Below are 26,656 nucleotides of genomic sequence, written 5' to 3' on the forward strand. Positions count from 1 at the left end.
TGAGTTCAGATCCTGCTCTGCCATTTAATAATGGTGTTAACGTGATTAAGCAGTTCACTCTCGTTTTTGCCGTGTTTCCTCACTTGTGATTTGGAGTCGATCATTGAATTGTAATATTGCAGCCTCACCTTCATCAGGCTGTCGTGAGGATTGGGTGAGTGAATATATGTGGTGGGCAAGGCCGCGCTTCGCATGGAGCGAAGGCTCTGCAGTGTGGGCCTGTGTGCGTCTGTGTTGTGGAGAATCCAGGCATTCAAAACAAAGACGACTCTGACTTTCTAGATAGATACTTTCATTAGGTACTTCTGTTTCCACGAAGAGACAGTTATCCTTTTTAAAAGATATTTTTATTTTACTTAACAACATTGTAACCGGAAGGTGGAGCTTCATTCCCCTCCTCTTGACTGGGGGCTGGACTTAGTGGCGCAACTCTGATTGAATCAAGTGTGGAAAGGGAGGGGGAGTAACGGGCCATGGAAGAGTCTGGCAGGACCACCCTTCACCGAGTGATGAAGGTTAAATGGCCAGGGAGAAGTCACGTTGACGTCACGTCCCGCTAGGTGACGTATTTGGAAGGGTACTCTCTACAAATCCGTAGCCTCAGTCAAATCGTGAGAAAACACCCGAGAAACCGCAGTTGAGGGATGCTCTGCGAATACCTGGCCAGCACTCTTCAGAAGTGTCGAGGTCGCTGAGCTGGGGGAGCTGCACAGGTTGAAGGAGGTGTCACATCTCAGTGCTGGGTGGGATCCTGCTTTGGACCCGGGCACAGAAGAAGGGCATGAGTGGAAAAACAATAAAGGATATAAAGTCTGTCCTTCAGTGACAATACTGGACCATTGTCAACTTCTTGTTTTTGACAGATGTCCTGGATGTTAAGACGTAAGATGTTGACAGCAGGGGAAGCTGGGTGAGGGCATGTGAGAACTCCATACTGTCTTTGCAGCTCTTCTGTGCATCTGAAACCATTTCAAACTAAAAAGACTTTAAAAACCAAACAGAAACAACTAGAAAACCCATGATACATGCTTGTTTGAAAAATACATCATCAGTTTTAAAGACTGTGAAGTAAAAGTGGGAGCTGCACCCCTGCCTCCTGTCCCCTGTGGCTGCACCTCTTGGGGTGCAGCTGGTGTTCCTTCCAGACCGGCTTCTACGTGCAGGTAAATGCTGGTATTAAAAATCATAAAAAGGCTTTTTGGTTTTTAGCTGCCATTCTGATTATATGCCTTAGACATTGCCAGCCTTTTCATTTTAGTACAACACTTTTCCAAATTCCTTGTTGGGCATATTTTGGCCCTTCCATAAGACTTATTTAAAACGGTGTTTGTTTAGCCAGGGCTTAATTTTATTTTCCACTCAGACTTCTAACCCATCCAGGTCCCATTTATGTTGCCTCTGCCCTTGCCAGTCTTTCTAAAGCCTCCCAAATTAGCATCATCTGAGAATTTAATTAACTTGCTGTTTACTAACCCTCTCCTTTCAAGATAATTAATGAGGATGTGAAGTGACACTGGGCCTGACACTGCTCCCAGGGCACCTGGGCAGGCCCCCACCAGAACGGGCCCTGTGGGGCCGCCATCTCCCCCTTGTTTACCTGCAGCCCTGCCCCGGCCGCGTGGCCACAGTGGGCGCAGGTACAGATGGCGAATGTTTGCTTAAAATCAGACTTTCCTACCTCACCCTTTATCCACCTGTTTTCTGCCTTGTTAATTAAAAAGCCTCATTTTACTTAGAATGCAATGCTTATTTTTTGTGTGTGCATTATTCCCCAGAGTCTACAATTACCGGGCTTGAAATTAAACTGGCTGAGAGAGTCAGGTGTTACAATTCCCTTCTGTTTCTGTAAGAGTGGCAGCGTGGCATCTCGTGCATTTCTGCCCTGCCCCCAGCTTTGTACTTAATCCAGGAAGCTGGAGGTTGTCATCAGCCTAGAATTCAGTGCTGCCACTGGAACTTGCTGTGATGATGGCCGTGTTCTGTATCTGCATTAACATGGTAGACGCTAGCCCTGTGGGGCTATGAGTGCTTGAAATGTGGCTTGTGTGACTGAGGACTGGAACTTGTCATTTAAATGTACACCGTCACAAGTGGCTCATGGCTACCATGTTGGACAGCCGCTGTCACTACTCTTTTATCTGCCTTTGGTTCTCTGTGGTGGGTCTGAAACTCCTGGCAGTTTCTATATACTCCCCAACAGCTTTCTTCTCTGGCAGAGAAGGTAGCCTGATTTCTCCATCACGTATGGCAAGCTGTAATTAGGAAGGTAAGTTTTCCGAGGGAAAAAGATGTTACTTTCTAAATCCAAATGTAAATGACTTGGATTATCCGTGTCACTGAGCGCTTCATTCATGCAGATAATTGAGAATTGACAGTGTCCTTTTCCCTCAATTACTTCCTGATAGTTCTGTATGTTACAATGGGAGGAACATGGAGCTGTTTTTAAATAGCTATGTTAATGTCCTCATTAATTTTACCTTTTCCTACCAATTAACACATATTAACTCATGTGGCAGAATTAAGTTGGCCTCCCTCGTGAAGCCACATTCATCCCAAATACCCTTATTGCCTGAGTGTGGTGGAGCTCAGCTTTTTGCCTTCGGTTTTGCGGGGTACCTCGCCAATAGGGGCACTGGTTTTCAGGGCGATCTTTGCACTGGATTATTTACAGTGTGGCGTAACCAACGCCGATCCAGGACGAGAAGACCCGGGGTCGACTTGCATGGCCTCCACTCACAAGCCACATTGTCCTTTACTCATGGCACAGCCCCACGGTGACTAAACCAAGTGCCTGCAGGGGGCCATGTGGGCATCATGCACTGGTGCTCCTGCTGCCCTGGAGAGTGCCTACCCGACCTGACCCAGATCATTGTAAAATAGACTCAGAAGATCTCAGTTACATGGGAAGGAAATTCACAGATTTTAAAGTGTTAATTGTTCATTAAGAATTTTTTTAAACTCCAGGAGTTCTGCAGCTCAGACCTTTAGTCTCCCCAGTTGCTGTTGATTCACCACCTTTGACTTAACTCTTCTGTGTCCTGCAGACAGTGAAGAAAGGTGTCTGTCTCCCCTTAATTTCACAAGGTAGTTGGGACAGTCAGTTGAGCTAAAGAAGGACCAAACCCTTTGAAGTTTGTATAGGGCTAGATACACGTAGATGGTGTTACTGAGAGAACATTTAAATATTTTATTTTTCTAAATCCAGACTTCCTGACCACTCATTGCTGGATGTCAAGTTCATTGCTGGCATCCTCCTTTTAAGAGATGCTGAGGAAGCAAGAGCTTGGCGTGCAGGAAAATACCCAAGGATGAGCGTGACCCAGTTTTTCACCTTTTCCTTCTGCTTCCTGGCTCTTTAAACATGATTATTTTAAGCTGCTAAAGGGCGCAGAGGGAGCCTACTTTTTTATTGTCATCTGTAATTCTATCATTAGCTTAGTTAAAAATTGAATCGGTTACAGGTATTGTTTAGTTCTGAATAAATGTATAACCTTAACTCTGACTCCTGCAGCGTTGTTCACACGGTTATGGAATGAGATGCAGAACTTGAGAACAGGTGCCTGTGAGTACAGGGTACATTTACACACAAGTTCTTACATTCAAAGCCTGAAAACAAGGATGAAGTTTAATTGTTCTGAGGGATTTCATAATTCCGAAGTTAAATGGTACTTGAATTACCATTGACCTTCAGTTTGAAACAGCTTACTTTTACATCAGGTTCGCATGCCTGACTCTTACTGAGTTTTGACAAGTTGGAAGGAACTTACTGTGCTTGATGAATGTGTGTGTGTGTGTGTGTGTGTGTGTGTGTGTGTGTGTAGGTGGGTGGCTTCTCCTGGGTAAATTTTTCACCAAGTTTTACATCCAAGGTTAGCAGATGCCTACCAGAGGGGAATCCAGCCAGTCGCTTGTCATTATAAATAAAGTTTTATTGGAACGCAGTCTCCGTCACTGCTTTTGTGCCCTGATGGCAGAGTAAGGCAGTGGTGAGAGACCAGATGACCCTCAGCCTAAAATGTCTACCGTACAGATATTTACAGAGAAAGTTGGTTGACAGTTGGTCTAAATGATAGAAACATGTCTTTTTAAGAGGTTGTATTTTTATGAATTCTGGGGGAATTTTAGGCTAAGAAATTATTCTGTCCCAACCATCCTCTGAGATGTAGTTGTCAGCTCAGTCGGCCCTGGTTTATTTCTGTGATCTGAAGAATCTGCTTATCAGATGTTGAGTGCAGTGACCCTGGTTTCATGGTAACTAAACCTGCATCAGCTTCTTGCTAATGTACTGCTAGTCATTTTATTCAGTAGACTGCATAGCTTTCAGTGTTTCTGTGGGAAGGACACTGCTCATTAGTGGATCTGTTCAGCCTTCAGTTTAGCTAAAATCTAAATGCTTTCTCAACCTGAAACAGTGGGTATTATTCTAAATGTTAAGTAATATCACTCTCCACAAAGACAGCGTGCTCCCCAGTCACGCAAAGCTGTGCACCGTCGTCACTCCTCGCATGATGCCGTGAAGTGGGTTCTCAGTGTTGCCATCTAGATTTTATCACCGAAGTGAGAAAGGGTGACTGGCTGAAGGTCACATAATAACAAAAAAGCCCACTGGCAGTGTGTGTCACCTCATGAGTCATGTTGGCACTGGGGACTGCAGCTGGCACCAGTGGGACTCACACCTAGAGGCTAGCCAGTCCTCTGTCCCATTCTTCCCTAGCAAAACCAGTGATTTCATTAGTGAGGTAAGTGAGCAGATGATGCAGTAATTAATTCATCTTTGCGTAGACTGGACCCCAATGAAATCAGATGGTGAAGGAGGCTTTCTGAGTCTTTAAGTGCCCCTTCCAACCAATTATCATCCCACGGCAACTTTTCTTATGTTAATTTTGCCTGACCACTCATGAAATGCGTTCATGTTGATTTCCTCTCTGGAACCTCATAGCCCCTCATCATGTGGTGATGGTCCGTTTTACAATTGAGGAGGGAGCTCAGGGTCAGAGCCCCCCTCCTCTGCATGGCTCCCCGCGCCCATGCCTGTGTTCTCGCCGCAGGGTGACATGACTGTTGTGTCACCAGTAGGAGGGCACACGGTCCCTGCCTTCAGGAACCTTCCAGCCTTATCGGAGAATGTGCCACATACCTAAAGCTGCTAACCAGTGCTCAGGGTTTCAGTGGGAAAAGATGTGCTATGAGATGGAGACTTGGAGTTCAGAGGAGGAAGAATCACCATGGACAGAAGTAGGGGCAGAGATGTGATGCCCAGAAAGGGGAACAGGATTTGGCTGAGCGGAGAACACAGCATGCTCGGGAGGGAATACGATGAGCCAGTATCAAACACACACGAGGCTACTGAGGGACCAAGTCAGCAAACAGCAGAGCTGGCTGGAGACGGGGGTGGCGCAGGGGAGGAGAGGTGGATAACACTTCGAGTGGAGGACCTCTCTCATGCGCGGGGAGTGACGAAAGCAGAGTTTCAAGAAGATTCATAGTATCTCTCATTGTTGTGTCAGGAAGCAGGAAGCAGAAACGTGGATAGACAAACAGGGAATGGATGACTCATAAGCTGGAAAAAGAACCACTGAAAAATCGAAGTGTCACCAGAAACTAGACTGGCTGTTGGTTCTTCTGTCCTCATGTTATAGAGTCACCTGGAAAGGTCATTGAAAAATGTGTATTTTAACACTTTCAGCCTTTAAAATAGCTACTAAAAAAAGAGTATTTGTAGTATGTGATCATACAGGGCAAGCCACTGGATTTGAAAGTCCACAAAGATGCCGCCTGCAAATGGAGATGGTGGTGAGTGACTGGCCACATGTTAATACTGTAGTCCTAGGAGGCAACCACAGGTGGCTTGTGCCCAGATGTCACTGTGCCCCAGTCACACCATCCCTACTCACGTGCATGATGTGTGCCACTGCATCCTGGGGCCCAGAGCTGGCCGCATCTCAGCCACTTCTCTCTAGTCTTGCCTTTCCCCCCATTCTCTAGACCTCCCCTAAATACCATCATTTTGCTCAAAGAAAATTTTCCCAGTTTCTGGTTTTATATGTGCAGTTTTCTGAAACTTGGATTCCACTGAAGAAGATCCCTCCTAGTTCTCCAGCAGGTTTTCTGAACCATCATCTGTCTAGACTGAATCTGACTGTGCTCCCAGCAGACCTCTTGCTGTGGGTCCTGCTCACCTCACCCTGGTGTTTGGGCCTGCTGGGCCAGAATGAAGTTGCTGAATAAAAGGAAGGGATGTTATGGCCAGTGTGCACTGGCTGATGAAAAACCTCCCATTTATCTCACCATTTAAAAATATGTTTTAAAAAAATCTCATTTAAAAAACAAAAATTCACTGACTGGCCTCCCAGCCTCATTCTGTTGAGAGGTTGAGAGCAGACCCGGGAGACGGGGTCTTTGGACCACATTGTTGGGAAGACCCTGGAGAGGGTCTGTCACAAGTGGGACCAGCCAGTCCGAAGGCTGGCGAGCCCAGAGTTTGGGCATAAAGTGGAAGGGAAGGGGGCACATCTGAGTCTTCAGCTTCTGAGCCTGTGTGGGGAATGAATCAGTCCTTCCTTGCAGATCCCAGAACGTGAAAATTGATGTAAGTGTCGGACATAACTAGTTCCTTAGGGTCCAGATAGCGGCAGTTCTCAGCACACAGTAGGATGGGAAACTCAGGAAGAAAATAAAAATATATGTGTGTATGTTTGACAAAATGAACAAAAGTCCTTATCCTGATTCTTCAGACGCGGAGATGGTCCAGCTGCTCAGCTGTGCGTGCTGGGGGTGCCCCCGGTGCCACCTTCCCAGTGTCTGAGTGCTATCATGTCACTCCTTTGACTCTAGTAGACGTTTTACGTTTAGAATGAAACTGTGCACTAAACTGTTTTTATCTACAAAGGCGTGGTGGACACTGTGAACTTATCCTCGGGGTTCTTGCCGTTGAGTCACTCACCCTGAGAGGCATCTGTGCAGTTTGCTCTCCAGCCCTTTCTTCTGTGATCATTTGGATGTTCTAGCTGCTTCTCGGTATATCCAAGTCTTGTAGTTATTTATCAGATTAGTAGTAAGAGAGCTCTTGTAAGAGGACAGTGAAACTACATCTGTGTAAATACAGTGAGGTGTAGAGACGAAACAGAGGCTAGAATGACAGTGATGGACCCCTCTGGCTGGGGGAGGTTTGCCTGATTTGGAGGGGCCTGGACAGCACTTTCGTGATCCATATACGAAATTAATGAAGTCACTAAATATAGCCATTCATAGTAGTTATTGCCTGCCAAACACTCTTACTTAAACATGCCATGTATATTAGCAGACATATTTAGTCCCGAAGCCCCAGACTTCCGTCTCGGCCATCAAGGACTGCAGAGCCCCTTGTCAAAGTCCAGTGAGGCATATGCTGAAAAGGACGATTCGTGGTGGGCCCAGGGGACGGTCACCTGTGCTCTGCCATCCCAGAGGCCAGGAGATGGGAGTTCTAGCTCGGGTGTGACGGGGAGAGACTTCCAGGCCGAGGTGCTGTCCCCCTGCTCGGAGAGTCATGCAGCATTTCAGCAGGTGAAGGAGGTGTTGGGGAAGGTGTCCAAGCAAGAGAGCCATGAAGACCAGGAAGATGAAGGTTGGTGGACAGAGTGGGAACTGCCAGGCATCTGACTGCACGTGGGATGAGGAGTGGAGGGTTGAAGTCTGAGATGGAGGAAGGGAATTGGACTCAATTAGACAGGTCTTGAGTGCCAAGCTGAAGACCAAGAGCAATGGTGGAGCATGAGAGGATTTTTTTTGTTGGCTCAGACTTTCAGGCAACCATTTTTAAGCACTGGCCGCGGATCAGGAGCTGTGTGTGCTGAGTGCTAAGATGGAAAGACCCAGCTTGGGCTCCCCGCCTGGGTGGTGCTGTTAGTGTGTGGTGGCAGAGAGGAGGGTGGTTTGAAACACAATGAGGTAAGTAAGGCGTGGATGCTGCCCGTGGCTGGCGGGGCCCAGCGGAGGGAGTGGAGGAGCCGGAGCCGGGAAGGGCTTTGGAGAAGGAGTGGCCTTGAGCTGGGTCTTTGCACAGAGGAGGGCTCTGATCTCTCTAGCTATGTATTTATTTTCTTTTATTCTGCTTGTCCCATTACCGTTAAAAAGAACCCGTTATTCTCATTTCACTTTGTTCACAATATGAAACTGTTCACTTTTGCAGTTCACTCGTGTGTGACCCATTGTGTGACCTTTTCCAGCTAATAAAACGGAGTTTTCACATGGGCCTCATTCCTTCGGTTTCATTATTCCCAGAGTCCTTGCATTATGGAGCAGGTGGGTGGTGGGCTCTGATTCAAAACTCAGGGAAAATATAGGTTTTATAGATAATATCTTGGGCACTGAACTGTTTCTGGTCCAAAAAGACCAGTAACTTGCCAACTTACTGGTCCTCTAAGACGGTGGTCATCGGGTGAGCTTGGCCGCGCCCCAGAGTTCCTGTCGATCCGCCCGGGGCTGGAAGGGTTCCAGGGAGTGCTCATGATGCTGGTCCAGGGGCTGCACGTTGGGAACCTCTGCTCGCAGCCACATGGCCACTGGGGAAAGGCACTTCTGTCTTTTTGGTGGGACCTTCCTTTTGTGTGGCCCTTTCTCAAGGACTTCCATGGTGGGCTGTCTTCCTGACCAGTCACAGCAGGAACAGGTGGGAAGATGCACAGTGGCCTCTGGGGAGGGGAGATGGCTCTGCAGACTGCCTGCGAGCCCTCGGGGTTCTCCTTGTGAGAATTCGGGCTCCTGCCAGGCCTGTGCTGACGAGCTGGGGTTCTAGACTCCTGACTTTCCTCCTCCTCATCTCTGAGGGTGCGTCTATTCTCAAGACCAAGACTTGATGTCAGAAACAGACATCACCCGTGAAGAGCAGCAGGTTCCTTCTGGTCGGTCTTTAGTCCACAGCCCCCCAGGGTGGCAGTCGAACATCAAGACTCAGCCTGGCCTTCCTTCTGTCCTTCTGTGAGAGTTCCCTCTTGTGATCTGGAAACAGCATTGAGGGGATGAGGCTACTGACACTCAGTGACAGCCCAAGGGAGTCTGGCAGATACCAGTGTCCTCCAGCCCAAAGGATGCTCCCCGTCTTTGAACTCATGCCCATTGGAATGATTAATCGATGTCCTTGACTCTGCCGGACAATTAAGGAGAGCAGGAGAAGGAGGGAAAAGTCTTCAGTTAGAGCTAATTTGGCACCATATTGTTTTCTGTTAATCTATTTTGTTTTCTGTCCGTCTGTCCCAAGGGACAGGTGCCTTGCTGCTTGCTGAAGCGTGCATAACTAATATCCTCATTAAGGGCTGATCTGTTTATCAGGGCCCTATGAGGAAGCCAGCCTGCCAAACCTAGGCGCAAGCTGGGGGCCTTGGGCTCCCTCTGGGCCTGAGCCCCACCTCATTAAGCTGGTCCGGGCTATTGATTGGAAGCCTGTGTTTGGAAGAGTCTTACTTACTCCATGCATTATCTTGACAGATTGATCAGACCTGATTGAGAACCTCTTAAAGGAACGAACAGCTGTAATGGGAAAGTTGGACTCTGTCATCCGTTAGGATGATTCTGGGAGCAAGAAGAACAAGTCTGACATCTTGGAGCAATTGTATTTACAATTAACATGGCTGAAAACGATTGCCTCTATTGATCCCCCTTCCTGCAATTACAGCCCCATTGTTTACATTCCAGCACTTCAGTTATAAAAAGGAAATTCAATAATTATTGCATTATTTAAAGTTAAAGTGCCACAGAGTTTGCTGGCTACGCTTGCTGGTTGATTTAACGTTCAGTAAAATCCATGCTGAGCTCTCCATCTTGAGGCCGAACAATATCGGCTTTTAATGAGACTTAAAAAGCGGGGAGAAGGAGAGCAAAACCCAGGGCACAGGGTGTTTGTCTGGGTTATTTATTGGGGGGACCCTGGAAGCAGGGCAGAGAAACTAGCCGTGTCATCGTTCACAAAACTCTGTCCCCTCTCACCGCGTGGCTGTCCGCGCTCCAGTCAGCTGTCTCCTGGCCTGTCGGCCCGCCTTCCTCGAAGAAGCATTTTTCTCTTTTCGCTCTCTTGGCCCCTTGTCCCCCTCCCACAGGTGTAACTTATCTTCTTCAACCTTCCACAAAATCCCCGAAGTTTCAGGAGGCAGGGTGCAGTGTCTCAGCAGTCAGAAAGGACGACATCAAAGGCATTTGTTTAGAGAGAATTTTTCCCTTCTGCCCAGTCACTCTCCCATTTCTGTCTCAAGGGGAAAAAATGGAATAAAAATTAAGCTCCTCTTAGAAGGAGGAAATCAGCGCTGGGCGTGCTCACTGCCCCCGGCCCGTCGCACACCAGCGGCCCGTGTCTTCTCCTGTAATGAAGGTGATGAGGATATTTGTCAGCAGATCATGGGAGCTTGAGAGAAGCCTCCAGGTTTGAGCAGCAAACTCATGCCCTCAGCAGCAGCAGCAACCAGAAAGTTCCAGAGACTAGGAGGCATGTTAAAGATCATTTTATTTTTTTCTCATGTTTGGTTGAAATTCTCCCGTGGGCTTGGTTCCAGCAAGACATCTGGACAGGTGCGCGCAGTGGGATGCAGAGCTCGGGAGGGAAAAGTGATGCCTCATGCCTCACCATCAAGAGTCACACTTTCAGCAGCGGCCCCAGGAAATCTCCGACTGCAGGTGTGAAAGGGGAGAACAAGACGAATCGAGCCAAGTCCGACGTTTATGACGTATGTGGAGCAGGCTAGTAGCGGGCAGCCACTTCCGTGTGACTTTTCATTAAAGAGGTGAACTCTTGTGTGCAGGCATTGCGTGATTTATCGAGGGCTGTTTGCTAGAATCTGAAATACACTTTAGAAAGAGGCGAGTGATGTAGAGATTTTAGGCCTGGGACATTTTCCTTCTTAGAGGAGAATTCTGACTTGGATCTCTAATCCATGGCAGTTGCTGTCCAAAGCAGCGTTCTTAGAGGGTGATCCCAGACCAGCAGCATCAGCATCTCCTGGGGAGGTTGTTAGAAATGCAGATTTTCAGTCCCCACCTCAGAAACCCCTGGGTGGGCCCCACAGTCTGCTGCTGCTGCTGCTGCACGCTCCAGTTGCAGCCCCGCTGAGCTAGAACACCACCTGCATCATTAACCACCAAGCCTATGGCATTGTACCTGCCCGTCAGAAGCCAAGGAGCAAAACCCGGGCTCAAGGTAGGAAGACGATGACTGTGCCAAATATTTGGGTAGTCCTTCACGTCTTGTTTGCTCATGTGGTTTTTAAAAATTGCCTCCGAGGAAGACAGGGCATGTATAAACATCTGTATTTTACACATGACATAATGCACCTGTGTTGACCACCAGACAAATATTTCTGCTGCGTTGACTGTCATGGAGCTGGAGATAGAAATAATCAAATTCTTCAGAGTGGATTTGGGGAATCAAGGAAGCGTCTATCAGCCGTTTCAGTCGAGCTCTCCTTTCCTGGTCTTCACCTGGGATGTTGGCAGACACGATGAACAAGGTTTCTGATTTTCATTCTGCTGGCACCTGATGGGCAGAGAGCTCCATATGTGGTTCTGTGGCAGGGACGTGGGTCTGGGGTGTGGATCCTGGCTCTGCCCGCACCAGCAGCATGACTTTGGGCAAGTGACTTAAAATAAAATAAAAATTAAGCACCTTTTGTAAGGAAGAGGTTGGCCCCATGTGTGCACAGTATCCCGTCTATTTCATAATTTCTATACATCACAGTTTCTTTACTGTCAATAGGGGATTCTTCTTCGGGGCTGAAAAGGGAGTGGTTGGTAGAGGTGAGGATTCCCCAGGAACAGGGCAGGAGAGATTGGTCATAAGGACGGAAATGTCAAATAGGTAAATTCAGTAGACATTCATTTCTATTCCTAATCCCAAAGCTGAACTAGTTTGAAAAATACTGATAGTAATAATAGCCTTATTAATTATGGAGGGGAACCATGTATCAGGCAATTTATATGAATGACCCCATTGACTCCTCCCTGTGGTGCTGCAAGGAGGTTCTGGTATTGTTGCAACAGTGCAGATGAGGAAACTGAAGCCCAACCAGTGTGTATAACTTGCCCAAGGGAGCACAGAGCGAGGGTTTTCCCCCGGCTTGCCTAAGTCGAGAGTGTACCTTAGACCACATCATGGCAACAGTGTGAAGTGGAGTTGAATGAGGACCAGCTTGAGTAGCATGTATATGGTGGCCTTTGTTTTGTGTGGGGCTCATATTTGTGAGAGCTGGAAGGTGTCACTGGGGAAGGAACACGTTGGAATGAGCAAACAGTCACTGTTACCAGAGCCTTCCCCTCGAGAGGGGGTTGTCTTCAGACCCCAGGAGCTTTGGGTAGTTCCTGGCGGGTAGGCATTTTGATGTTAGCCTGGTAGGACCCACTTGGTTTTTTCCCCCACCTCGGACCTCCCTTGGCTTCCGAACTCCATGCAGATGCTCATTTGACCATCATGAAAACTAGCCCTCATTTCGCCTGTGACCTCATGCTCTGATGGGCCCCTTCCTTGGGAGGACTCCTACATACACTGATAAGGCTTCCTCTGTGTATATGGTTGTGCCACTTTTCTTTCGGGAGTTTTCCCAACAGAGGGAAATGAAATCTGTTACGAGAAGGCATCACCATTCTGTAACAGTCCATGTTTGGATTTTTCTAGAAAAGATTCACAGCCAAGGCAGATAGATGGTTACAGATTTATGCTTGCTTTTCTTCTAGACTTTACTATACTTCTCTCAAGGAACATTCATCTTGAGACTTTTGAATGAGGAAAAGTCATTCACACAAGCGAAGGGATGCAGGGGTGGGAAGTCTCGGCTCCGGCCTTGGAGCTCGGATGCTGAGAGTGAAGTCGTGGCTTTTTCCGGGGCCTGAGGAGTCTGGCCTAGAAACCAGAAAATAGGTCAGAGTAACACAAATGGATGGATCTAAGGGAACATTTTTACTTCCTTTCACTTTCTCTTGTAAATCATGGTCAGGGCTTACATCTTACGCTGTCTGCGGGGCTCCCACGGTGAAATAGGACTAAATTAGCATGTGCCAAGGATGAGGGCATGAGTGGGTGAAAAGCCAGCATTAAACAGAAAATACATATATATTTAGGTTGACCTTCCGGAAGCTTTCCTAAGACTGTGACATTATATTTGGAATAGTCATGCAGCCCCTGATTTAAAAAATTAACTGCCCCACTTCCAGGTTGCATTAGACCTGAAACAATGTCTTTTTTAGGCATTCAAGGTGGATCCCTGGGTCTGGGGAGTCTCATGTTCTAGAATGCATCAGTGCAGTGTAGCTGGACAGTGTGGACCTGGCATCCAGCCCCAGGTTCCAGCTGTGTTTCTTCCACGATCTGTGAGCTGTTGGCAGGAGGGAGTCCCATGACCTCTCTGAGCTGTGGGTTTCTCCAAGGACAGGAGCCCAGCGCTGCCCACCTCGGGCTGTCATGAGAAAATTAAGCATGTGAAGGTGCTTCCTCAGCAGTAAATGTCGTGCACGGGTCCAATGTGAATTAACACCCACGTACTCCTTCCATGTTCCATCTTAGTGGGTAATTATCAGACTCGTTCTGGACCCTCATCTTCCTGTTCCTCCTCACTGGCAGTGCTGGTGAGGTTTTTATAGTCCTTGCCCCAAGCCCCTGGCTTGCTATGGCTAACAGTTCTTTCCCTCCAGAGGCCTGATGCAACAGCGGCCTCTTCCATCGGGGACCTCCGCTTTATGGCTGGAGAGGCCCTTCCACCTGCCTGTGCGGAAGAGCGCTGCTGAGCCTACAGGTGTGTCGGGGGCCTTTCTGGACGTGCACCATGGGGCTGCTTCTCTGTGGTGTTGCGGAGTCTGATGTCCCCCCGGGGTAGCCTGCTTGCTCTGAGGGATGCCGGGAGCTGCTTTACCCCCTCAAAGAGCTTCACTGTTTGATTTGCTATCCGAGTGCAGTTGCGTTGTGTCTGTGGGAAAACGTGGTGAGAGGTGGGCGTACGTGTGCTCATAGTAACAGGTGTGATTCCCTGAGGAAACTCCACTTGGGAATCCTGTGTGTTTTCATTTGTGAGTGTGTGTGTGCGTGTGTGTGTGTCAGAGTATACTTGGCCCATTTCTACTTCATAAGGGAGGCTTTGACAAACCCTGATCAATATTTTGCATTCCATGCATGAAGAACCAGATGTTAGAAGTTTCCTATTGTGGGAGAGGAGGAGGGAGCCAGGGCCCCTCCAGATTTATAGAAATCAATGTTCTCTGACAGAAGTTGGTTAGTTTTCCTGGGAAACAAGTAACAGGAACACATTTTTTTGATTTTCGTGATGAGTTATTTTCTAACAAGAGCCCTCTTTTCGTCTGTCTGACTTTCAGTCGTTGGCCGGGGTGGACGAGCCCGACATATTAATGGGGTGGAGTCCCACCAAGTAATGCGGCCTGGCTCCTTTCCTTTCCTTTCTTTTTTAATTATTAATTTGCTTTTTGCACTCGGCCTTCCGTGCCAGGCTCATTATTCGAGGTGCCTCTTAGTACTGTACTGAGGTCTTTTCTTTTCCAAGTTCTTCCCCATGAACCAGACCCAGAAAGGAAGAAGTGGGCGTTGGATGTTTCCATGTCAGTGAGGCAGGAGCGTCGCCTTCCGGCTAAACTAAGACTTGATGAGCATTTTAAAAATAGAAGTAGCTCTGACGAGATCTGACTGGCGGACAGGAAAAAGTCTCTGACCAGCGCCGGGGCGCCCACGCTCCCTTGTTGCCAGCACAGGGGGCTGACCACCTCGTGTGTGTGAGCCCGGTTCCTGCTTGGCGGCGGTGCGCGCAGTCTGTTTTCTGCTGCACGGTGGTTAATTTGCAAAAGTTGGAGTTTGTTGGGCTCTTTTTCTGCTTCTGTTTATGAGTCAAACTGGATACTTATTTACTGTTTCTAGGTCATTGTGCTTTCTTGAGTTTTCAGGAGATAAATCCTCTTGTCAAGTCTAGACGTTTCTTTAGGTGGAAACCGCTGTACACTTGCCGTTCATATAACCCAGTGCTGGGCAGGCAGTTTCTAAACCAGCCAGTGAGATTGGGGGAAATCAGAGAAACCCTGCACAGTGTGAGGTTATAGGAGAGGCTGGAGAGACCTAGTGAGTTTGGTTGGACCTCAGTGGCCGCCCTTCTTTGGCTCCGTCCATCTTCCTTTCTTGATTTGCTAGTTGGTCCTGCCTCTTCGTTATTAGTGGGTGGATGCTGATTTTTCTTCAGTGAGCCAGTGATTTTCGTCCATCCAGCCGGAGGGTGTATTCTCGCAGTGGTGTTCAAGCCAAAGGGGAGCCCTCCTCAATCCCTTGACGTGTCTGCCAAGTCACCACCATCACTGTCACCTAAGACCCTGGGGTTGGGCACATTCTCTGTGTGTGTGTTTACATGGTGTCTTGTAGGCACTTACAATCTAATCAAAACCAAACCCTGCCAAGTGGGCTCAGTGGCCAGTGTTCTTTGGGTCCACGTGTGGCACACGTGCCTTACAGCACACTAACCACAGTTGAAGTTACTGGTCTGTTTTTTTTTTTTTAAACTGTACACCTGACCTGATAGAGGTGAGTAATGAAGAATCTTGAACATCGAGTAAAGAAAAATGGAAAAAGCCAAACAAGACCTGGGTCCGCCCTTCCCGAGGACGGGAGTGCTCTGTGATGGAGGGGGGAGTCCAGGATTTGTGTGGGAGAAGGATTTCCTTCCTGCCTGCCGAGGAGAGCAAGAACTCTGAAAGGAAGCAGCTCCTTCACTGAGTGGTCCACTGGGATCTGTGCCTTGGTGGAGTCTTCATATATTACAGTGAATTTAATTAAATACATTGTGATCCCAACTGAGGGTATTCTAATTAGCTGGGTCAGGAACAAATCATTCTCCCTCCTTCTCCAAATGAAAACATCTACTCTCTTCTGCAGGGAAGGCATGTCCTTGGCTGACTGGCTTGCCCCTCAGAGTCCTCATCAGCCTCTCCAGGCATCCCCCCGCCGCCAATAGCTTCTTATTAGGCAGGTTCCAGGGGTGGGATTCTGGGGATGGGAGAATGCCTCTTGGGAGGGAGAAGACGTCAAGCCAACGAGGTCAGGGCTGTGACCCACTGAAGGCCTGGGAAATGACCAGATGGTGTGGGGAAGGTTACAGAAGGTAGAACCCTGCTGTCACCATTGGGCCCCCGTTTGCTCCAGGTTCAGCCTGAGAAATACGGGAGTGAGAGCTTACAAAATGTGGTGAGAACAGGGTCTGCCACACACAGGTAGACCTCAGCAAACTCCAGTTGTGAGTGGAAGTTTGGTTGGGATATAACCTTTATAAACAAGTGTTTCCTAGGAACCGAGAAATAGTTTGTTCTGGATTTGTGTATGTGTGTCTTGGAGGATTAACTTGGAGTGCAAAAGCAAGCTTGGAATTTTGAATTAACCTTTGTGCAGTCTCTAAGGGAGGACCCTTAATGTTCCCTACGACAGCGTCAGTGAGAGAGGCCGTGGCCCTGGTTCCCACATTTCCTTTTATTCTTTCCTCTACTGTTTGTAGTCCCTTCCAAAATGATTCTCAAATGGGAGACAAAAGAATTCCTGGTGGTGGAAGAGGTTGCCACTTACCAGCCTGAGCTCAAGGGTGGAGTGGTTTGGGAACATCATCATAGGAGTTTTTTTTTTTTTTTTTTTTTTTAAGCAGGGGTCCCCAGTATGTTTATTTCAGCTCAAGATTTCTACAGCCTTGTCACCCAAGAACCCCTGGATTTGAGGATAAAAAACATCTGACATCTCAACCCCCAACCAACTCTTTTTGGCGATGTTATCCTCTCTTCTGGCTCCAAGACTGGAAACCCCAGCCATTTGGGAAAGAACCTTCACATCCATATTAAAATTTTATGTTTAAGATTCAGAGCCTTATTGCAAGGAAGTCCTGTCACGGGAAGGTGGTGGGAAGTTGGGGTTAAGGCTTAAGGGACTCTTGCTCGGATTTCCTAGTTTACGATACCACTAGAAGCCCTTGAGAGAACTTACTGCTTTGGATTCCATGGGTTTTGGTTTTTTTTTCCCCCCCATTACCTGTCATTCAGTCAGTTTTTGTCAAAACTGTAATAAACGTACTTCTTTGGGTCTCAGTGATCCAGGATGCAGTTCCTGGCTCTTGTACACGTTTTCTTTTCCTCAATCCCAAGTCAGACCCTTGCTCCCAGGAATATCCTGGTCCGGCTTTGGCTTTCGGGGTCCTTGTGCAGAAGTTGAGGAGAATGCGTGTGGACGGGCTTCTTGCTCCTTTGCATCTAGCCCATCAGACCTGCCTTCTCCCCAGGGTGGCCGCCTCCAGGAGACGTGGCTCTGGTGCTGTCCGTCCTCCTGAAGCGCTCTGCAAGGGGTCTTACATTAGAGGAAGCAAACTATTTAAAAAAAAATAGCTCAAATTTATTTCAGGAAAAGTATCTTTTTATTTTCAGTTGTTGTAATATGACAGTTAGCATTGAACTTGCTAGTTCTTCAAACTCCTTCTGGTGTGATTGCTCTAGGACAGCTCTTACTGGGGGAGATACTGTTTTGTTCCAAGGGTCTGCACTTGAGTGTGTTAAATCACCCATTTCAGGGGAGGACAGGATTGTTCCCTGCTAGTACCTGTGTAGTCTGTCACATTGTCACCTGCAAGTTGGCCCCAGAGCATAACTTACCGTGGAGCCGTGTTGCTGGTTTATATGATTGAGGACCTGGCCCTCCCTCCGCTTCCCGGCGATAGTTTGTCCGCAGCTCTCTGTTGGTGCATTCGTATTTCCTCTTCCAGTGAGGTCCAAATGTGCTTCTGGAGTGTTCACACTTTTCCAGTGAACAGAGGATGTGTGCATGTGAGCACATGAGTCTCAGAGCTGTGTCACCGGACAGGAAGTGCTGGTCGGGTCGCTCTGGTATTGTCAGTGCTGGGCAGAGCGCAGAACGTCCTGACTGCTTTGCTCTCTGAGTGTCTTGCATTTTAATCTGGACAAGAAAGATAGCCAAGCAGGACCAGAAACAGTTACCAAGGCGTGGGCATCCAACAGAACAAGTGCAGTCAGAGGGGAGAGGGGCAGCACAAAGCAGTTCCGAGGCACTTGTCGTGTACTCTGTGTAGCTCCATGGGTCGGGCTCTGGGGACAGGCGTGGGGGTGAGAGCCAGGAGAAAGAGGGAAGGTCATGACATAAGCACATGAAACACTTACGTGATCTGAATTTCTTCCCCCGAAAGGATGCTGTGGGATGCGAGACCCGGGTTCTAGTTCTTTCCCTCTCCCACTACCTAGCTGGGTTACCTTGGGTCAGCTGCTTAAACTTTTTGGTCTTGTTTCCCCTGCTTCATGTGTACCCAATAGAAAAATTCCTTCTTCCCCCAAAATAAGTCTTTTGAAATGAAGGAGATGGCTCTCCCCTACCAGGAGCATATCAGTTTCCTAATTGTTAATAAAAAAAGTCCATAGCTTTCAGCATATTCTCAAAGAGGCCCCAAAGGATGTGAATTTTGTGCTTGGATAATCCTTAAGTCTTCTCCGAGACACAGAAGTCCAGGGGCTGCTGTTTCCATGACCTCCTCTGTTTTGTGCTCCAAACTTTACTCCTGTGTGTTCCTGTTTCGCGCCTGCTCTTGGGCGTCCGTGTTCTGGACTCAAAGTACTGTGTCTGCACAAACACAACAGTGTCATTTTGACCATCTGAGCACTAAGCCAAAGGACCCTGACATGTTGACAGGGAACTAGTCTGGAGAAATTTATTTTCCTGTCATATTTTTAATCCAGAGGAAAACCTAACTTGGGGTTCTTCTAATAAAGAGACAAGCTCTAAATATGAAAACCTGAGTCATGTTTCTTGTGAAATAGACCACCAGCAGCTTTGGCTTGTGTTACTGACCTAGGATTCTCTACAGTTAAGGTGACCACATAGATTATCACCTAAAGTGGGAGCTGGCTACCTTTTTCTGTAAAGGGCCAGATGTTGCTATTTTAGGCTTTACAGGGGGTGCCGTCTCTGTTGCCAGTAGTGAACTCTGGTGTTCAGAAAGCAGTCATAGACAATGTGTAAATTAACAGGCGTGGCTGTGTTCCTTAAAACCTTATTACAGAAATAGACAGAGAGTAGATTTGGCCTTCGGGCCATAGTTTGCTGACCCTTTTCTTAAAAAAAAAGGAGGACACTTCACAGAGTGGAAGGAGGAACCTTAAATTATTGTGCCAGGAAAAACAGGTTTATACTGGGAGGGTCCGATCCATCAGCGTTGTCAGCGCTCCAACACATCTCGGGGAGACGAGGATGACAGGCGGGGTGCTGCTTGTTCTCAGGCTGCTGCAGAGACAGGCATGTTGGGAAAACCAAGCGACCCCTCTCAGGGATCCTATCGCCGGGGCCGCCAGGGCGGAGTGGGCTCGCAGCGCGGGCGGGCTTTCAGGGGTTCACCCACAGCGTGTCCCTGTCCCTTGCCCCCGCAGCACCTGCAGCAGCATGAGAGCGGCGTGGAAGGCGAGAGCTGCTACTACCACTGCGTCCTGTGCAGCTACTCCACCAAGGCCAAGCTCAACCTCATCCAGCACGTGCGCTCCATGAAGCACCAGCGCAGCGAGAGCCTGCGAAAGCTGCAGCGGCTGCAGAAGGGCCTTCCAGAGGAGGACGAGGACCTGGGGCAGATCTTCACCATCCGCAGGTGCCCCTCCACCGACCCAGGTGAGTGGTCTCTCCGGCTCCGAAGCCCCAGGGAGGCCGGGGGACCTGGATGTTGGCCGCCAGGAGGCCTCCTCGGGGCTTCGTTTGGGTGCAGCTGGCCTGGGTGTTCATTACCAGGCGTACAGGTGACCGTGGTGTTCTGGAAGGATTGTGGCTTCTCTCTTTTTTCAGGGGAACCTGGCACCACTTTGCTTGAGGTGTCGCAAGCCACTCCCCGGTGAGCAAGCCAATGGAAAGTGTTGTGTCCTTTCTCCCCAGATTCCTCCAGGGTACGCCGTAGATTCGGTTTATTGGTTGCAGATTGAGATAAAGCAAATACTAAATTTTGTCTTGCTCAGTATTGAGAATGGACAGTTCATGGCCTCGAGTCCGGCCTGTAAGAATGACTTCAGAGAGGATCGAAGCAACAAGTGCTTGTTAGAAACCTTTCTGTTGTGTGTGAGAGTCCGGCTCAGTGCTGTTACTTTACAGAGAGAGTGGAGGGCTTCCGGGGGAGCTCGCCCCCTTCTGCCTCCCACCCGGCCATCCGGCCCGCAGTCACCTCGCTCTGTACTCCCATTCCCACTGGGACCTCACACAGTACAGTCCCCAGTCTCGTTTTTTTCCAGCCTTCTGGTCTCTTTCTCTCAACTTGGGAACACAGGCAAGAGCCTACGTCTTTAAAAACCATAAAGCAAGAGCTGTCCGTTAATCCTCTGTTCCATTCTGTCTACAAGAGAATCTTCAAGATTCTGGAAGGAACATTCGGTATTGGTCGTGTCCAGTGCCCGCATCTGCCTCTGTAGCCTGTTTCCTCCCATCATGAGCTACCCTTGAGAAGGTCACCGTTGACCTTGGGTTGACCCAGCCCAGTGGCTGCGGGCTGGGCCTGTTTCTTTCCGCGGCCTTTGAAATTGCTGCACGGTCCCTTGTCGAAGCGCCCTTCCCTGGGCACGTTTCCCTCTTGTCCTCCTGCTTCTCCTGACCGTCCTCCACGCCCCTCCCTGGCTCGTGGTCCTGGCCGGGCACTTGGCTCCCCACCTCTTGAAGCTTTGATGTCCTGGTGCTGCCACGCACCCGGCAGACAGCTTCCCGGGCTTCTCATCGTTGCCCCTCCCATGCTGAGCTCACGCCCCCCGCCCCCCACAAGACCTCTTTCTCCTTCTGGTGGCGCGTGGTCCAGGCCGCCTGGCTGCAGACTCGGGGCTTTTACCTCTCCGCCGCCTGCAGCACCCTCGCAGCCACTGAGCTGTCGTGGCTGTGTGGGGAGTTTAATCCTAATGTTGTCAAATTTCACATTTTTAGACTTTTTAAAGGCAAAAAGTGATGTACACCTTATTATGAAAAATGGCATGACCCTCCCCCAGTCCCCTTCCCTGGAATTCTGGCTTTCAGGTTTAATTGTTCCTTTTGTGACTTCTTTCCTTATTTCTTAATATGCTTCTACTACTATTTCTTGATTTTCTTTTTTTCTGGTAAGTTGTAGACATTGTTGGCTTCTATTCTGGAAGATGAGGATTTTACTAGTATGCCATTCTGCAAACCCACACACTGATACATGCTCACACACCCGTCCACTAACTCATACCAACACCACACACACACCCCACACTCCATACACACTCTCTCACACACATACATGTACATACACAGATGCAGTGCCCACACACCCCTCCCCACTACACTCAGTCTTCCCCTCCCTCCATCTTCCATTATGATTAAATAATAATTTGGGGTTGTATTAATATTCAGTGTTTTCATTATTCTAACTCTATAAATATTAATCACAGCTGAGCCATGTAGAGTTTCATAATTTCATTTACTTTCTTGTACAACTTTTTGTTTCCCCTGGTTTTCTAGATACCTATGATTAATTCATGGCCAACCCTCCGCCAGAGCAGACATTTCCTAGTCTCTGAAGGCTCTGCTCTGTCAGTTTGTCTGGAGGTGTCCCTGCCGAGCCCTTACAGACCCCTCTGCCCGTCTGCTCCTGTCCAGACCGCCCGGCTGCACCTTTGCTCCCTTCTCCGGGAGGAATAACACTGGATCCCCCAGTGCCAGGATATACCAGAATCTGAGACTGCTTCCTCCCCGCTGGAGTAGCTGAGGTTTTGTTATCACAGAGGAGAGGCCAGTCCTCCTGACAATCAGTCTAGATTGCTGCTTTGGGAAAGCACTGTGCTGGGTACCGGGGTAATTTCGGTCACCTCCAGGTCACTGCGAGACTGACTGTTCCTTCTGTGTATATTTCAAATGCCTCTTTTGGTTAAAGTTGGATCTTAATCTCTGGGTTTCTGCTTGGTGTCTGACCCCATGCCTCTGCATGCGAGTGCTCCCAGGAGCCAGGGACAGGGCCCAGCACCCAGAGATACATCCATGCCCCAAGACTGAGACCATTATGCCACCCAGCTGAGGGGGCCCCCGTTTGGTCATGCCACTCTCCAATATTCTGCTATGAAGTCATTTCACAGGATTCTCCTTCCTCCACCAGTATACGCAGACCTATTTATTTTGGGGTTTAAAAGATTTTTTTTTTTTTGCCGGCTCTGCATACGTCATTGTTTTAATCTTCCGCTAAAAGCTGGTCCCTTTTGCCCCTCAATTCTTTCTTTCACTCTGCTCAGAATACCCTTTTTATTAACGAGGTGCCCCAAACTAAATAGTGTACAGCTGCCATTTCACCCGGGGTCTATGGACTGGAACAAACAGTTCCCTGTTTTATAATGTAATACGTCTATTTATGCAGCCCGCTCTGGAATTGCTTTCTTATACCATTGCCTTCTGGGTTTCTCTCATTTAGTGCGTATTAGGATCTTTCCCCCCCTGAAGTGTATGAGCAACTTTAGTCTAGATGATAGACTTCCTTTCTGTATTGCAAAATCCTTTTGAATTGTCTTTGGCCTGCAGTCATGTTTTTGCTTCCTACCCGCCTCCCCCTTCCCTGCACACCCTGCACACCCCCCCACCCCTTACACACTGGCTAAGTTTATACTCTTGACTAATGACAAAGGGGGCAAATTGTTAGGTAATACTCGTGTTGACATTAAGAGTAACTGGTTCTGTTTTGGAAACTCCTTTAAGAAAACTCATCTTGAAGTGTATCCTCCTCCCTCCCCCCAGGAACTGGCTTTTAAAAACTCCTTGGAAGAATGTTTTCCAGAAAAGGGACACTGTGGGCCTGGTGGAATTAAAACATTGAAGGTCATCAGCTTCAGGTTTTGTAAACACAAAATTTATAAAATCCAGGCTTACCTCGTTTTACTACGCTTCGCAGATACTACATGTTTTTACAGATGGAAGCTTTGTGTCAGCCCCACGTGGAGCAAGGCTGTGGGCACCATTTTTCCAACAGCAAATGCTCACTTCATGTCTCTGTGTCCCATTTTGCTAATTCTCTCAATATTTCAAACCCTCCACCAGCAAAAATAGGACGACTCACTGAAGGTGCAGATGATGGTTAACATTTTATAGCAATAAAGTGTTTTTTAATTCAGGTATGTACATTTTTTAGACATAGCGCTATTGCGCACTTAATCGACTGTGGTGTAGTGTGAGCACGACTTTTATACCCTGGGAAACGACAGAATTTGTGGGACGCGCTTTATTCCCATACTCGCGTTATGGCAGTGGTCTGGAAACCAACCTGCTGTGTCTCTGGAGTCTGCCTGGATTCCCAGTTTTTCCCTCTGGGACGTTAATCTTCAGCTGGAAGCATTGTTCGTGTAGCATAAGGAAGCCTCAGCGAACCTTTGTGCACCTCTTGGGAGCCCTGCCTGTGGTGACTGTCAGCCCCGTGTAAGTGGCTGTGCTGTCGGGAGTCTTCGCTTCTGGTGCTCCGTCATCATCTAGTTGAATGGCGGTGTCCTTTCTTCTTTCCTTCCTTCCCTCTCCTCCTCTCTTGGTCACGTAAGAGAAGGTTTTACCCAGAAGCCATAGGAAATAACTTCCTTTCCCTCTCCGAGCCCCGGCCCTCAGGCCCCAGTCTCATACCACCTTCTCCAGGTGTCAGGACTTCCCTTGCTGCGGCTGACAGAGTGACCTCGACACTGTTTCCTTCCCTGTTGGTGACAGACATACCGCTTCTTTAAGAAATACTTGTTAAGCCCATGTGTTTTCCAATAAGTCACCAGGTAGCCTGCCAACCCACATGGAAGCATGCTTGAGAAGGAGAAATGGTGAAGGTCCCCTCTGCCCTTCAGCTCTCTGTGGAGGTGGCCAGGATTTACACCCACCACGGGCTCCGTAGCACCTTCAGAGGCCTCATGACCGGATTTAAAACATCCGCGTCCTGCCCAGCTGCACCAAAGGGTGGAGTCTTGGTTGCTGACTGTGCTAATAACTAGGCCACCCTCCCCTGCCTGGTCAGACTTCACCCTTATCTCAGTGGACAGGCTGGGTCCTGTATTCTGTCGTCTTTAACCTAGTGTGATGGTCTTTGTGAGTATGCTCGTGACCCCTCACCTCCACTTAGAGACGTGCATGCGTGTGCACACACACACACACACATACACAAACACACATACTGGCCCTTCCCATTAAAAAAAATTTCTTGGAAATACACATCTCAGAGAAAAGAAAAAAACCAAAGCAGCTGAGGTTCCCTCTTTCCCAACATCTTTGGTATGTGACCCACCACTACTTTTGATTTGGGGCTGGAGTGTATTTTCTGCAAGACCAGGCATTCTCTTTGTCAGGAAGCATGCCCCCCCTCCCCCAACAGGTGGACGTAGAGACAGCCCTTTGTTGAGGCGACACACTGGCTTATATCACCCATTGCTGGCATTGGCTATTGGCTCCCCCTTAGTTGACCAGAAGCTCTTAAAAGATGGAAAGCCCTCGTAGGTGGATCATGTGTAGGATCAGCTTCCCTGTTTGCTTATTAAAGAGGCATTTCTGGCTCCCGGGTGAAACTGTAGTTAATTTCACTCTATCAGTTCCCTGGGCTTCCAGAAGACAAGAGGTGCTTTGTGTTTCTGCCGTCAGCCTTCCTTTCCTCCTCCTGTTTCTCCCTCACCCTCGCCTTAACTACTTCTTTCCCATTGATGTAGACCTCCACACATTGCGCAAATGTGATTTCATGATTCTCCATTGAGCGCCTACTATGTGCAAGACTTTGAGTTGGGGCGGCGCCGACACCTCCCAGCTCTTGGTGCGGGTACGCTGCTCACCACGCTGGCCCAGGGAATTTGAGGCACACGGATGATGGCTCAAGCTCATGGGGGGAGGGCGTGCTCATTCAGAGTTTAGGGGAATATTTTCCTTGGAGCGGGGGACGGCACCCTTCTTCACTGATACATCTTTGGCACTCAAGGTAGTAAATTCCTGGGGTCAGGGAGGCTGATGCAGCTGGCCCAGGTGATGCTGTGGTTTTGGTGATGACCTTTATGGAAACCCTCACCGGCTTCATTTGATGGATTATTTTTTTGAATCAGGTTCCAGGGAGTTCTGCTTAAACCCGTACAGCTTAAGAGAATAAGAAAATGTACTGTTTTCAACTTTTTCGTTGTTTTGTTTTTATTTTTCAAAATTGGCACGAGGCTGACCTTTGAATATAAAGTGCCTCTTTTTTTTTTTTGTACATAGGAAAATTATATGCAATTTCAGTCTAATTTTTCTCATAGCACTGAAATACGTTGTGGCCAGTTCTGCAGTTCTGAACCATTGTTTTCATAAAACCAGCACAGCACTGCTCTTTACTTTTTCCTTTTGACTGTACGTCTTGTCCACGGGACTTGGGAAAGACATAGGGATAGAGTATTTCTCACTAGGAAAGTTAAATGCAAAAGTGCATCAAAACAAATTGGGGTGACTGACATTTTAAACCCTCACGGAGGAATGGAGAAACTATGACTGTCTGTTTTAAATACACTCCCCAATGAAGGACTGTTTGGGCAAGGCTTGTGAATTTCAGTGTGCTTTTTCAGAAAGCTGCTTTACAACACCAGGATAAAGAGACATCATTATGTATCGACAAAAAAAGAGAATATAATACTGTTAAATGAAAAATGGACTTTACAGAATAGTGTATAGTTTGACTGTTTTTTTAAAAGTATTTTTCTTAAAGCTTTTAAAACAACCATTCTAAGCAGTTTGTCATTGGCATTTCTGGCTGTTTCATGGGTGGGATCCATTTATATGAAACCTAATAGAGTGTCAGGTACGTGGCAGGAGCCCAAATCATGGTGGTGCTTGCTGACAGAGATATTAGCAAAATTAGCTAACAATATACCAAGAAGTAAATCTTGGTTGTCTTTTGTTCGTGAAGATAGTTTTCTCTTTGTCAGTGTGAAAGCATACAGAGTTGATTACTGTCTGATTCTCTTGCATTTTGCATCTACATGAAGAGGACAGGAGTACTTCTTAGGGTGTATACTGTCTTGTTTTTTTGTTGGAGCAGAGTTCCTGATTTGCCTTAATTAGTCCTCTAACAATCTACAAAGGTCAGCGCCAATTGCCTGTTCATTTACATTTGTAATTGTGATGGCTTCTGATTACATATTCCTTGTCTTAGTCCTTCCTCTGAGTATATGCTAGCATGTCCTCCGCCTCCTGCCACACGTGTGCGTGTGTGCACACACACATACACACACCCCCCTCAGACCAGTGTGGACGTTGAGGATCTGTCTCTTCGTATGAGAAACCTTTGTAGTGTTGGTTTTGTCTTCCCTGGACATCAGTGTCTCTTATGGAAGGGCATTTTGGAGGGGTGGTGGCTTCTAAGTTAGGGATGTAGTGAAACCATGGCAGTGAGATCACGTCAATACCAGGCAAGAAACTCAAGCTCCATTACCTAGGAGCCTCCTTGAACTGGGTAATTATGGGCAATTAGACTTTTCTACTTGCTCTCTGCAAAATATGCTAATGATCTGGTCCGTTGGACGGTGGACACAGGCAGAGTGCTCTTCACTGCTGTCCCACCGTCCTGGTCTGGAGAGGATGTGACATCGCCAGGATAGTCGCTTGGGTGATGGGTCCAGAGTCTACAACCCCCCACCTAGTCTGTTTCCTCCCTGTCTCCTCCAGGAGAGACCAGCATCTTCA

The 26,656-nt window shown here is 48.0% G+C and overlaps 1 protein-coding gene across 2 annotated transcripts in view; it reads left to right on the forward strand.

The window, feature by feature from the left end:
- Positions 1-26,656, forward strand: part of ZFHX3 (zinc finger homeobox 3) — a 232,441-nt gene that overhangs the window by 122,164 nt on the left and 83,621 nt on the right. Inside the window, exons 1-2 of one of the 2 annotated variants that reach the window (XM_072967646.1) lie at positions 1,078-1,163; positions 19,405-19,636. In XM_072967646.1, coding sequence (XP_072823747.1) covers positions 19,516-19,636 — 121 coding nt within the window. In that variant the 5' untranslated portion in view covers positions 1,078-1,163; positions 19,405-19,515. Of the gene's footprint in view, positions 1-1,077; positions 1,164-19,404; positions 19,637-26,656 lie in introns of those variants that run through there. The other variant, XM_072967645.1, reaches the window with a different exon arrangement.

This window comes from Vicugna pacos, chromosome 9 (genome assembly GCF_048564905.1).
Source record: "Vicugna pacos chromosome 9, VicPac4, whole genome shotgun sequence".
NCBI classification, from domain to species: Eukaryota; Metazoa; Chordata; class Mammalia; order Artiodactyla; family Camelidae; genus Vicugna; species Vicugna pacos.